At 43.4% G+C, this 14,256-nt stretch overlaps 1 protein-coding gene across 3 annotated transcripts in view; it reads right to left on the reverse strand.

Moving 5' to 3' along the window:
• LOC144988990 (NLR family CARD domain-containing protein 3-like) overlaps window positions 1-13,394 on the reverse strand; it is a 204,704-nt gene extending 191,310 nt beyond the window's left edge. For all 3 annotated transcript variants that reach the window (XM_078940533.1, XM_078940539.1, XM_078940537.1), the window contains exons 1-9: window positions 13,317-13,394; window positions 11,035-11,172; window positions 10,824-10,952; window positions 10,168-10,287; window positions 7,691-7,804; window positions 7,444-7,522; window positions 7,084-7,282; window positions 5,144-6,944; window positions 4,875-5,048 (exon numbers count right to left, since the gene is read on the reverse strand). In XM_078940533.1, the coding sequence (XP_078796659.1) occupies window positions 4,875-5,048; window positions 5,144-6,944; window positions 7,084-7,282; window positions 7,444-7,522; window positions 7,691-7,804; window positions 10,168-10,287; window positions 10,824-10,952; window positions 11,035-11,120 (2,702 nt within the window). In that variant the 5' untranslated portion in view covers window positions 11,121-11,172; window positions 13,317-13,394. The remainder of the gene's footprint in view (window positions 1-4,874; window positions 5,049-5,143; window positions 6,945-7,083; window positions 7,283-7,443; window positions 7,523-7,690; window positions 7,805-10,167; window positions 10,288-10,823; window positions 10,953-11,034; window positions 11,173-13,316) is intronic.
• Window positions 13,395-14,256: the final 862 nt, after the last annotated feature.

Here is a 14,256-nt window from a genome sequence, read left to right on the forward strand (position 1 = left end):
GATGAATGTATAACTGATGATTGTATTGCATTTCTATTTCTATTTGATTGCTTGAAATAAACCATTTCAAGCTGATTTCAGCGCAGCTGCGGGGCGAGGGCGGCGGCGCGGCCAGGTTCAGGCTGTTACAAACTCACAAACTGTGACATAAGTAAACCAATAGTGGTGCATATAATATTTTACAAGGGCTGAGCCGCCGGTGCCGCCCCCCTTCAGTTTTCCGCCCCAGGCCACCGCCCGGACGGCCCGTGCCTAGAACCGCTACTGGGTGACATTCTATAACTCTCGCTCTCTCCTGTCTTTGAGAAGTAGACATAAATGTGTGTGAAGAAGGAGAAGGGAGGGGGCGCGGGGTGAGCACGGAGCGCCGCCGCGTTTGCGCATGCTCAAAACCTGGCTGGCTCATCTTTCAGGGGAGGCGACGGTCGCAGGCTTGATGAAAAAAATAAAAGTAAAAAACTGCGGCTGCGCCGTCTTGTAGCGAATCAGCGCCCCTGGCTGTAGCCGCACGCGCTCCTGCTGGAAATGTGTGAAGAGGGGGGGGGGGGGGGGGGGGGGGGCTGCAGGGAATCAGTTCAATTGTGGGACGCTTCCAAATTAAGTGGCTAGGTGGGGACAAGGGCGGGGGTTTGAATCTACTTTATAAAACCTTTTTATAAGTCAGTCATAAGGTGACATTCTATAACCTACATTTTAATAAAGGTATAAAAAATATATTCTGCTTTTTTGGGTTAATTTTGTGTGAAATGCCCAAATGAAAAAATGGCAACACAAAACAATGCTGTCACTAAGGTGACAGTTGGTTCAGTCGACGAACTTGATGCCTTCTTCGTGACGTGAGGACATTTATGCCAAACAAACGCTAAAAACATCTAAAATATGGAGAAAAAAAGGTCAAAGCCATCTGGTGCCCAATTTAGAAAGAAAAGAAAAGAAGAAGAGGAGAAAAGAGATAAAGAAAAGGGTAAGTCCTCACAGCTTGATGCATGTTTTTTCTAAGTTCTAACGCTACCTGCCCTACAACAACGTTGCCGATGAAAACTTTATTTTGGCCGATGACCAACACTGAAGTAGGCCCAAATGTTGCAAATAGCGTCATTTTTTATTTATTTTTTAGATTTTATTCTTAAAAATTTGCTCTGCCTTAACTTGTAACATTAGTTATGATTCATGTGTCTGTCTGCTCCAACTACCCCTGGCTGCAGCCTGCAGAATAGCACAACATAGTGGAATGCTGGAACACTAAGGAATGTGAACACGCTGTGGAATGTTAACCCCGCCCACATTGAGCCCGTCTTCTTCTTTGGTTTTACAAGTTTCCATGTGCAATATTGCCACCTACCGGTTTTTAAGGAGTTTTTCCTTACCGTGAAGGGGGGGGGGGTCTAAGGCATTCTTTGTATTCATGATCCCCTTTTCATTGTTTTTCATTGCGCTAAATAAAAAAAATATTTAATTGAATTAGAGAATTTATACAGTGATTGCTGTCTTCTTATGCCTTTTACAAGTTTCCATGTACATGTATTAGGGAGTTAATAAATTCTGTCTGGCCTCACAGACTCAAAAAATTACTCATTTGATGAACTCAATTTAATTGTTTTGTCAGGATTTCCATCCAATAAATATGAGTAACCCCACCTCAAAGAAAATTCTTCCATATAACGAAATATAATCGAGTTAGTCGAACTCAATTTTATCAAGAAAGGCAAAGGGAAAAGATCATGCAACAAAAGTCTAAAGTCAGATTCGAACACAGATCCTCTGTGATATAAACCCATTGACTAAGCCACTGAGCTAACTCTCCTGTGGCAATTAGAGGCCGCCGGTATTAACAAATAGATTACTTATTTCTATGAATGAGGCTCGTCGTGTATTGTCTTATTGGGACAAGCCGAGTTGAAACGATTTCATGCCACAGTTTTGTTTTTTACGTGGAAAAGACGAACTAAAGTTTTCACTTTTGAAAATTCGAAGGAGTTGAAGGACTAATAGTCATACCAGGCATTACATTAGACAAAGGAGTTAACATTTTAACAGTTCAATGGTTAAAATAAGTGAAAAATTGTAGCCGTGAGACGGCAAAAAGCATAAAGACAAACAGGAAAACAGCATTCAACAGCACGCCCCTTACTTGAACTAAATTATTTTGGATTAATGGAGTTATAGGGAAAACTATTAATACATTTTGTGTTAGGTCAATTAAATGTAGATACATTCTTTTGAAATAAATTTTTTTAAATAAAACAAACAGAATTTTATTGTGTTACATGAAAGAGGGACTTCAATCATTTTTTTGAGTGATACATAAAAAAAAACTGCACCATTCAAATTTTCCTCCCTCTGTTCTCTTTCTTCCTCATACAATTACCAATGACACAAAATGTGCTCCACTGATTCTTCCCCTTTCCTGCAATCACAACTGCTGTGACAAAGGTGAATCAAATGCACGGGCTCAGCGTGGGCGGGGTTAACATTCCACAGCAGACTGGGCTCAATGTGGGCGGGGTTAACATTCCACAGCGTGCTCACATTCCTCTGCGTTCCAGCATTCCACTATGTTGACCAATTCTGCAGGCTGCAGCCAGGGCTTACTCGTCTGCTCTGCTGTAACACAAAGGTTTTGTTGTGTTTTGCTGTTGTATACTAGTTCATAATGTTAAAAAAGCTGTGATGGTTACACAGCATGCTGCTGCTGCTGCTGCCATGAGATGCTAATGGGGCAAATAATTTGAGATTGGTCATTAATTTAATACTCATTTGTGGCAGCCTTAACGTTTTCCCAATGTTTTTTTGACATTTAACTGGGGATTTAGGGGTTAATTTTGAGCCTGCATATGAAGTTTATTTTTTATTTGTTTTACAAATGTTGGGTTATATTTTTAGCCAATAGAATTTCCATAAATCTGTAGGTAGTTTTAAAAATGAATATTTACCATTTACTGCAACTCTATGGGGACAAAACATAATATAACAGGTCATAACTAAAAATGTGCCAATCAAAGGATTGAAGACGGAAAACATGAGCTAATTTTTCTTCTCTGAAGTAGAGATCGATATAGAACATGACAATTTAAATTTCCAATTCATAAATGTTTTTAAAATATTTATTTAATATTATTTATTTAATATTGATTTAATATTTCTTAGCTAACTGTATTTTTGCCATGCTTATGGTCTTTTATTTTTTGTGTTCTGATAACTATTATAATGCTGTTCAGAATTCTGACATATTTTGTATCCACTTCTTAATTTCAATGACAATAAAACATGTCAGTTGACAAAGACAAAGTTCTGTTGTGACTATGGGGGGGGGGGGGGGGGGGGGCGGCGCCTGGGGAGGGTCTCGCCCGGGGAGTAATTCAGGGTAGAACCGCCACTGATGAATGTATAACTGATGATTGTATTGCATTTCTATTTCTATTTGATTGCTTGAAATAAACCATTTCAAATCAAAAATCAAATCAAAAACCTTGATTTCTGTCCGGGTCCCACCCCCGCCACGACGGAACCGGCTGGAGCGATACCCTCAGCTCACGAAGACCCCTCCTTGCTGTGGCGTCTCACCGGACTGTGGACGGCTCCCCCCAGCTGATAGGCGGTGGTTGGAACATTAATCACCTTTTTATCTTTATTTTTAATTGTGTGGCTTTTATTGATCAATTTAATTTTTTTTTCAGGACGGGGGAGGCTGAGGTGGTGGACTGTTGTGTGTGGTGGGGGGTCCCAGTGTGCTGTGTGGTTTCTATCACGTGTGCAGTGATTCACAAAAGGGTGTTTGCTTTGTTTTTAATCTTTTCCTGGGGCTCAGCAGCCCCCAGGAGGCGTTGTTGACCTGTTTTCTGGTGCTGCCACATTCTGGCGTTGTCGGCAGAATCTTTTAAACATTATAGGCAGAGGCTGGTGCGTTTTAAAAGTGGTTTTATGTGGAAACCTTAATGTTTTTAGCTATGTAGTCTTTACAGAATACTAAAGTCCCACAACCCCGTATCATCCGGTGGGGAATGGCCAGGTGGAACGCTTTAACGGGACTCTGCACAACTTGCTGCGTACTCTTCCTGTCTCTAGGAAGAGGGATTGGCATGTGTGTTTGCCTCAGGTATGGTATTATTATAATACAACCCTGCATCAGTCAACAGGGGAGTCCCCCTTTTTCATCATGTTTGGGCGGGAGCCAAGGCTTACTGTAGATTTTCTTTTAATCTTTCCTTATACTCGTGCTGCCACATTAAGTTTCTTGGTCAGCTGATCTATTCCTTTGGCAGGTAGCTCCGCCCCCAGCCTTGAACATAAACTACCAGCAGAGGCTCTTCACTCTAAAACAGCATAGATTTAGTGTCTGTTTAAGCACCAGGACTGAGAACCAGAAGCTAACCTAAAGGTTATATGAAATAAATGACCTGGTTCTGATCCAGGCTCAGTTCTGAATGGTCACCAGAACCAGGTCTGTGACAAAGACCTGTCAGTCTGCTGCAGTTTGACCTCCTCATATCTCTTCATAAGGAGCTGCTGCTCTGTGGGTCAGAAATCTGCTGCAACTGTTTGTCCATTGAAATCTGCAGTTCTGGGATTGATTCATGTTTTACTTCAAAGAACACAGAACATGAACTTCTCCCAGATATCAACACTTGGATGAACTTAGGTTCTCCTGTTTAGTCTGGTGCAAAAAAACAGGAGAACATTTAAAACCATTAGATAAGGAAAACCAGGACTTTTAACTCAAACAGAATATCCTTTTCTTTTTACTTCTATCCAACAGTCCTCTGCTGTTTCCTCTGCACTGACGTCTATCTGACAATTTCTGCTGAAAACAGAGAAAAACAGACAGAACTTCTTGTAGAGAACAAACATTTGACAACAAACAAATGAAACCTGACCTGAGAGTCTCCAGTTTACAGTCTGGACCCTCCAGTCCAGCAGACAGCAGCTTCACTCCTGAATCCTGCAGGTTGTTGAAACTCAGGTCCAGAAATCTGAGTCTGGAGGACTGAGAGCTGAGAACTGAGGACAGAGCTGCACAGCTTCTCTCTGACAGATTACAGTCTCTCAGTCTGTAGAAAACGAAGACAGACAGCAGTTATTGAATCTTTCATGTTTCCATCAGATTCATTTGTTGACTGAAGGTGATTTTCCTGAGAGTTCTTACAGAGCTTTGTTGGAGGCTTTGATCACTGGCAGCAGCCTCAGAAGAGCCTCCTCTGAAGCAGAGTATTTCTGCAGGTCAAACTCTTCCAGATCTTCTTCTGATGACAGTAAGATGAAGACCAGAGCAGACCACTGAGCAGGAGACAGTTTCTCTGTGGAGAGACGTCCTGACCTCAGGAACTGTTGGATCTCCTCCACTAGAGATCCATCATTCAGTTCATTCAGACAGTGGAACAGGTTGATGCTTTTCTCTGCAGGTAGAGTCTCACTGAGCTTCTCCTTGATGAACTGGACTGTTTCCTGATTGGTCTGTGAGCTACTTCCTGTCTGAGTCAGCAGACCTCGTAGGAGACTCTGATTGGTCTGCAGTGAAAGACCCAGGAGGAAGCGGAGGAACAAGTCCAGGTGTCCGTTTGGACTCTGTAAGGCCTTCTCCACAGCACTCTGGTACAACTGGACTGGACTTCTCTGTTTCCGATTGAGAATCTTGAAGGATTTTTTCTGTTGTTCTTCCTCCATGAGGTTGAGTCCAGAGGTGATGAAGGTCAGGTGGACATGAAGAGCAGCCAGAAACTCCTGAACACTCAGATGGATGAAGCAGAAGACCTTGTCCTGGTACAGGCCTCTCTCCTCTCTAAAGACCTGTGTGAACACTCCTGAGTACACTGAGGCTGCTCTGATATCGATGCCACACTCTGTCAGGTCGGATTCATAGAAGATCAGGTTTCCTTTCTGCAGCTGCTCAAAAGCCAGTTTTCCCAGAGACTTCATCATCTTCCTGCTCTCTGGACTCCAGTGAGGATCTGTCTCAGCTCCTCCATCATACTTGACCTTCTTGACTTTGGCCTGAACCACCAGGAAGTGGATGTACATCTCAGTCAGGCTCTTGGGCAGCTCTCCTCCCTCTCTGCTCTTCAGCAGATCCTCCAGAACTGTAGCAGTGATCCAGCAGAAGACTGGGATGTGGCACATGATGTGGAGGCTTCTGGATCTCTGGATGTGGGAGATGATCCTGCTGGCCTGCTCTTCATCTCTGAACCTCTTCCTGAAGTACTCCTCCTTCTGTGGATCGTTGAACCCTCTGACCTCTGTCACCATGTCAACACACTCAGCAGGGATCTGATTGGCTGCTGCAGGTCGTGTGGTTATCCAGAGGAGAGCAGAGGGAATCAGGTTCCCCCTGATGAGGTTTGTCAGCAGATCAGCCACTGAGGTGGACTTTCTAGGGTCCTTCAGGATCTGAGTCTTGTGGAAGTCCAGAGGAAGTCGACACTCATCCAGACCATCAAAGATGAAGAGGACCTGGAAGTCTTCAAAGCTGCAGATTCCTGCTTGTTTGGTTTCAGGGAAGAAGTGATGAACAAGTTCCACCAAGCTGAACTTCTCCTCTTTCAGCACATTCAGCTGTCTGAAAGTGAATGGAAATGTGAAGTGGAGGTTCTGGTGGGCTTTGCCTTCAGCCCAGTCCAGAGTGAACTTCTGTGTTAAGACTGTTTTCCCGATGCCAGCCACTCCCTTAGTCATCAGGGTTCTGATTGGTTCTGGTCTTCCAGCTGGGAGTTGGAAGAGCTCTTCTTGTCTGATGCTTGTTTCTGCTCTGTCTGCTTTCCTGGATGCTGCTTCAATCTGTCTGACCTCATGTTCTTCATTCAGCTCTCCTCTTCCTCCCTCTGTGATGAAGAGCTCTGTGTAGATCTCATTCAGAAGGGTTGGGCTTCCTGCTTTAGCCATCCCCTCAAACACACACTGGAACTTCTTCTTCAGACCAGATTGGACTTCATGTCGACAAACTGCAGTAGATCCTGAATGAAGACAACAAACAGTAAATCAAGTCTCTGCAGCCCTGAATGATGAGGGTTTGAATCCCTGTGGTTCCATGTGTTGAGACATCAGGAAATCTTCATTTCTCAGCAGCTGAAACCTTCAGAGAAATCCTCTTACTGCTCTGCAGTCCATCAGCCAGCTCCTCCTGCTTCATTCTCCTCAGGAAGTTCACTGTGATCTTCATCACTGACTCTCTGCTGCTCCTCTGGTCTTCATCTTCAGCCTCCAGCTCCTCCTCTTCCTCCCTGTGACTCAGAAGCTTCTGGATCTTCTTCAGCTCCTTCTTGACAAAAGTGACAATGTTGTCCTCCAGCAGCTGCAACAGAATTCCAGATGAATGAGCCAATCAGAGTGAAGTCATGGAGCCAAACATCAGCTCCATGTTGGACACACTGACAGTCCACTGGTGTCCAAAGTGCAGCATGGAGACGACTGTGGACAGAATGATGGGAAAGTAGTTGTTGTTCATGTACAGACCAGAAAGATGGAGTCCAGCTGTGTTTGATGCTGCTGGACAGACGGACCACTGGGAGTCTCTGAGCTCTGCTGGTCCAGTCTGTGGACAATCAGCAACAATCAGATCCTACTGGACCCACTGGTGTCCTGCAGACACTCAGTAGAATCTACTAGATCTATTCTGTGTTTGTGGAGAAGCTCCAACACTCACTGCTGCACACATGGAGATAGAAATGTCTGTGAGAAAGAACATTTACAAACAGCTCACCTCTCTGCACCAGAAGATGATTTAAAGTTGAGAAGACGGCCCTTTGACCGGTCACTCCTGAAGGAAACACAGCTGGGTTCAGATCCAGATCCAGTTCTGAGTCTCTGATGGATCCTGATGGAAAAACATTTGTTTAGTTAGAAGTGAGTTTCTGTCATGATGGTGTTTGATGAGTTCTTTTGGATTTGGATCATCTCAGATCAGAAATGCATCATGAAGGCTGTTGTTTTCAGAACAGGAATAATTCCAACATTTATTCGGACTCACAGATGAATCAGAGTTACAGAAAACTGGATCATTGATTCTCATTTAGACCAGAAGAACATTAAGAATTTTATGTCTATGTTTGGTGATGAGATACAGAGAAAAACTTTTATTTGAAGTTTTTATGGAGACCAAACATTATGTATCATTCTATATTTGATATATAATGTTGTTAATTATAAGATTAACTTTATGAACTTACTTACTTACTTACTTATTTACTTTTATTAAAATATGGACTAAACTGTTTCTGTTCTCATACAAACATCTGTTCAAATCAGAAAACCTTAAAATATTCATTTCTGTTTAAAGTTTCACCAACATTTCTGCTCTCATTGACTCTCAGATCTTCTCTGATCTTCTTCAAATTTAGATCAAAGTTATGTCAAAGTTATGTCTGTTTAGGATTCTGAAATCTCAGTCTTCTCTTTTTTTCACCAACATTCTTTGAGGGTTCCTGAGCTCCAGAGAATCTTGGACTTGTTCTGATTTTAGTCTTTAAACAATTTTGGAGCAGAATAAAAGAACTGACAGAAAGTTGGAGGAGCCAACAGTTCAGTCAGAAATGCTTTAAACTCTTTGAATTTCTGAAGTACAGTAAAAATTCCTAATAGACATGTATACTTTGTACTTTGATTGATAATTGAGTCTTAGATCTGGAATGATGTAGAAATTCCCAGAGAACCAGTTTCATTTGTAATGAATTCTTTTCACTCAGTGACCCGGGGGGTATTCCAGGAAGTATGTTTAAACTACCCTGACTTTAACCCTGAACTCTGGCTGAAATCCGCCTGAACTTGCTTACTCTGGGTATGTCGGTTCCAAAAGACCGGATATGAGTTGGCGTAATTACGCTCGACTTGGTAACCCTGGGTTAATGGGCGTGCACGGCAGGTACATAAAGACATTCTCAATAGATCGCCGATTTCTGGAGTCACCATGGAAACGCGTGGTGAAAAAAGAAAAAGAAAACGCTGTACTTCAGTGAGACAGAGTCTGAGGTTTTAATGACGGCGTATAAAGATTACACGTCCATCAAAAAAGTAACACGGCTGCATCATCAAAAAAAAAAGTTTCTGCGTGTAGAAAAAGAGCAGACAAAGTAAACGTCTATGAAACTCAATAATTGTTTGTACAACTCAAATTTACATATTTATTTAACTAAATGTCACATTACTCCAATTCAATTAATCTTTTTTCCATCTTAATTAATAATATTTCTTGAACTCTCAAATGTCTAAGTTTGAGCCGGCAGATATTCTCATTTTTATAACAAAAACATGACGGGGGGAGAAATGCACGGAGTTCAAAATCTCAAATAGGAATTTACCGTCACTGTCATTACAGCTGTTGCCCGTAGGGATGCTATATAAACTCATTATCCTCTCCTTCACTCTCCCTCATGGTGCAGAGACGTAAGCTCAGTAGGGCAAAATAACTCGGCGAAACATGGCAAAACACACTAAAACAACTAAATAACTAAACACATTTGGTCAAAAACCCACACTTAAACCCAAATCCGTCCAGACAGGCAAAGGGAATGATATCCCACAATCCTTTGCGGTGCCGATCTAACAGCAGCACCAAAGTTACTCCTACTTAATTGAATTAATTTGAATGAAAGTAAAATAACTGTCTGAAAACTACGTGTAATTTTTAAACTGACTTACCAAAAAAAGATTTATCTTAACTGAAACAAATAATTAAGTTAGATCAAAGTAAAAAAAATATTTTTCCAACATCCATATGTGGTCTTATCACCATCTCACTGTGGCAAAAGTATTATCTGAGCTTCTTCATCCACTAAATCATCTTCAAATGGACACTCCATGCTGCCTCACCTCTCTGTAAACAAACTAAGCTTCAACTAAACCTGCTCTGGACCAGGTTATGTTCAGAGAATGAGTTGCTATGGCAACTTGACCTACCCTGAAACATACCTCCATTTCTGGAACCGAAAGCTGAGGTTATCAACTTCCTTAGCCTCAAACTTACCGTGGGAGCTAGCATAACCTGCTTTCTGGAATACCCCCCTGAAGGACTTCAAACCATCAGAGAATGATAACATCATGCCTGACATTTTCAAAGACTGTTTGGGATTTGGAGCCAAAGTTACTGTTTGGGTTTCTCTCCAACAATCAAATCCCATCTAAACACTGTCTGAGGAAAAAGATTTATCAACAGATATTTGTTCACTAGAAACTGCTTCTTACTGTGAGTCTGAAGGTCCTGGTTCAGTTCTGAAGTCTGGAGGAAGACTTCTGGACCGGTCACTCTTCATGGATCCACAGCTGGAGGCTGCAGACTGGACTCTCTGTGTGACCTGTTGACCTCTGCAAACACCAAAGCATCAGAGTGTTGGAGGATCTGCTTCTTCATGAACAGCTGATGGACTTTGACATGAACACAGACTGAGCTGTTTAGTCTGGAATAACATGACATGTTTGGATCAACAGTTTCCAGCTTTCAGCATTTTCTGTCAGTCAATCCAGACTTTTTTCTAGAAAAGCTGATTCCAATTCTCCATGTAGAAATGGAGAAATTCTGAGAGCAGAAAGTCCAACAAGAACAATGTGATGTTTGGAAAGCATGAAAATCTGAATCCTAGGAGTCTGCAGTGATTCTTCTCATTAGACTGGAGCTGCTGTCAGTCAGAGTCAGCAGTCAACATGTTTTCTTCTCCAACATCTCTGATGTCTCTCAGAGACTCTCAGAAGACTCAACTGAAAAGATCTCATCACACACATGATGCTCCAAGTGAGTCTGATCAGAGAGATCCAGAACTGAACCAGACCTCAAGTTCTTCATCTGAAAACTGTTGATCATCTGAACTAGAATCCAGCCTCCAAAAACTCTGACAAACACTCACTCTTCCACTGCTGGATGGATGTCCTTGAAGTTAGGATTATTACCCTTGGACACGTCACTCCTGAAGGACCCACAGCTGGATCCAGGTCCAGATCCAGGTCCAGATCCAGATCCAGGTCCAGGTTGGTTCCTGTGGAGAATGAAGGTTGCTGGTGTGAGTCCTGAGCTCTGACATGGAGAAGATGATGAACAGTTGGAGATGTTCATCTCACCTCTGAGCTTTGCTCTGGTGTTCATGGTTACCATCTCTGCTTCTAAGGGGAGGGGCTTCCTCCTGTGGTTCCTCCCACTGATCCATTCTGCTGGATTCACTGGATCCAAATCAGCTCACACACACCTTCCTCCTTCACCTGCAGAGGAAACCCTCCTCATCATCAGAAGAAGCTGCCATCAGCTGCTGCACTTCTGCTCTCCCTCCACCAGGTGGAGATATGGAGCTGCAGCAGCAACATTTCCATTCAGTCACTTTGGCCGCCTTTCCACTGCATGGTTCAAGTGACCCATTTCCGATTTTTCCTCTCATGTGGCACAGATCGGATATGATCGGTGAACGTGTAAGCAGGACAAAAGCGCATGGATTCCGATTTTCTCAGATCGGATACAGGCCTCTCTCATATGTGGAAATAAATCGGAAACAAATCGGATACTAGCATTTGCGTGTGCCATGTAAGCAGACAAATCGGATATTCCCCAGTAAATGCGAGTCGTACGTCAGTGACGGCAACTCAGGACACCACCAACTGAGATCACATGACTTATTAAGGTGCTTTTGTGCTGATTTTGCTGTCAGCGTGTTACCTTTCAGCCTCAGGCTTCAGACCGTAGTTAGAAACCGCTGTTATGTCCGGTCCGGACGCAAACGGTAACTAATGAAGCGGGACACCGTTGCTATGGAACAGCAGGCTAGAAGCCGTTTATTTCTTTGGGGGGCGTGTATGATGGGGACCGTGTGTGTGAGTGCGCGTGCTTGCGTGTGTGTGTGTGTAAGGAGAGAGCCCCCCTCTCTCCTGTGAGCGCGGAGCGGGGGAGTGTCGGAGAACCGTAAATTAAAAATAAGATGTCTCCCCCAAAAGTTTTGGAGTCTTTGGGTGAGGCTGAGGGTTCAGAACGGAAAAGAGAACCCCGAGGAACTCTCCCGTGTGTTTCTGACTACGGTCGGCAAAGAGAAGTCATCGCGCAGGAAAGGTTCAACACTTGGATCAAACTGTTAGTACAGCACGTCTGCAAACACTTCCTCATTCAAAACTCAGAGAGAGAACATACGACGGCCGACCAGCCCTCCTTTTTACTCCCCCATGCGTCCCCTCTGGAGCCCCCAAGGCAACGCCTCCTTCCGTCGCCGCCTTGCCTCCATGACAACCGCAATCACAAAAGTCAGAAAGAGGTCCGTGGAATGAGGGAATGCTGCTACGTAGTCCTCAGAACGTCTACGTTTGATAGTTTCAGCATTGTATAGTGTAAATGCAAAAATCAGATATGGGTCACTTTTAAAAGATGATGTAAGCGGGTCATCAAAAAATTCGGATATGGTCAGAAAATCGGATATGAGCATCAAGACCTGCAGTGTAAAGCCGGCCTTTGACACAGAAACAACAAACGGGTGTGGGCGGCTGTGGTGCAGCGGTAGGGCGGTCGGCCCATGATCATAAGATTGCAGGTTCGATTCCCGCCTTGCACGCCCATGTGTCGAAGTGTCCTTGGGCAAGACACTGAACCCCACCTTGCCTCTGGTGGGAGGTTGGCGCCAGTGTTCGGCAGCAGAGCCGCCGCCAGTGTGTGAATGTGTGTGTGCATGGGTGAATGGGACTGTGACTGTAAAGCGCTTTGGGCCTTCGTAAGAAAGTAGAAAGCGCTATATAAGTATACGCCATTTACCATTTACCAAACTTCCTGTTTCTACACTTCAGGAAACATCAGGAAAAACAGACAGAAATCAAACAATGAGGTGAAAAGAAAGAAAGACATTAATTCTTCCTCTCAAAGCTCCAACAGAGACTTTCTCATGAACTTTGACCTCCACACAGGTTTGGATGGAGGAGAAAAGGGAGGTTTGGAGTCAGAACTGAAACCTTTGACCTCCAGAGCTTCACGATGTTTGAGTTTCTGACAAAAACTCTTTCTTCTGTCTGGGTTCTGGAAAGTTCTGACAAGAAGCAGCAGTCAGCTGATCTGAACCACTTTGATGAGTCAGCATTTTCACTTCTGTAAACATCAACAGTTTGTTCTGTGAAAATCTACAGTAAAAATATTAATTTGTTTCAATTTTCTCCAGAAATCAGTGAAACAGAAACTGATCAATAAGTGAGAATTGATCCTCAGTTGTTGATCAGTAATGAGATCAAATCTGTAAACAGCAGAGAGATGAAAGTTTGCAGAGAAACAAGAAGAAGATCTTCTTTAAACATCTAGAGACAAACAGTCAGTTAGTGAAGACAAAGTTCAACAAAGAAAGAAAGTAGATTTTCATAAAAGGTCTGAAGTCGTCTTTTCTCACCGTGTGAAGCAGCTGCAGCTCAGATCAGAGATTCTGCTTCTTCCTCTTCTGCTTTGCTTTAAGAACTCATCACTTCCTCATGTTGTGTTGATTCTGTTGAGTGTTCTATGTTGGACCAATCAGCTTCAGACTTTCTCCTGGAAGCTTCTGCATGATATCACATGACCTCTGACCCGGTGGCTCCTCTTCTTCACACTGAGCTGCTGTTTGTGAGGAAGATGCAGAGAAGATGAAGCTTCATGTTGATCTTTCCTCTTAAATCTCCACATCTCAGCTCCTCCTCTCGGTTCTGGTTTCAAACTTTTCTCTGAACTGAAACAAAGTGAATTCACAAAAACTCTAATCCAATCATTACATCTGAATTGAAGGTGTAGATGATTTCCCAGAATGCTCTGAGGGTTTGATCAGGATTCATCTCTGATCTCTGAACACAGCAGATATGATAGAAGGGGGCAGGGCTTCCGAGTGATTGACAGGTGGAGGCAGAAGTCCTCTTGGAGGTTTTCTGCCTCTCAGATACTGCAGGATGTTTGTGGATCGTCCTGCAGATTCTGAATCCATGAAGACAGGATGAAGATGAGGGTGGATCCTGCTCTTCATCCTGATGCAGTGGGAGTGCTGCTCTGACAGGAAGTGAAGCAGAAACTGAAGGAAGCTGCAGAACCAGACGTTCTAGGAAGAAAGCAGAGGAATCTGGGTCTGAAGGTTCTGACCAATCAGAAAGAAACAGAATCAACGTGGACGTTTGTGGGCGGAGCTTCATCTGTGATTAAGAGGAGCGTCCTCGCAGAGGAGATGACAGAGCAACATTTCAGTGACATAAAAAACTGTTTGCTTTCCTTCAGCTGCAGATGCTGTTTCTCACAGGGTTCCTGTTGAAACCTGCAGCTCCTCCCACTGTGGAACAGGCCCCTCCTCCTAAATGGGCGTGGCCTCATAT

The sequence above is a fragment of the Oryzias latipes genome, chromosome 2 (assembly GCF_053564925.1).
Source record: "Oryzias latipes strain Hd-rR chromosome 2, Olatipes_Hd-rR_3.1".
In the NCBI taxonomy this organism is placed as follows: Eukaryota; Metazoa; Chordata; class Actinopteri; order Beloniformes; family Adrianichthyidae; genus Oryzias; species Oryzias latipes.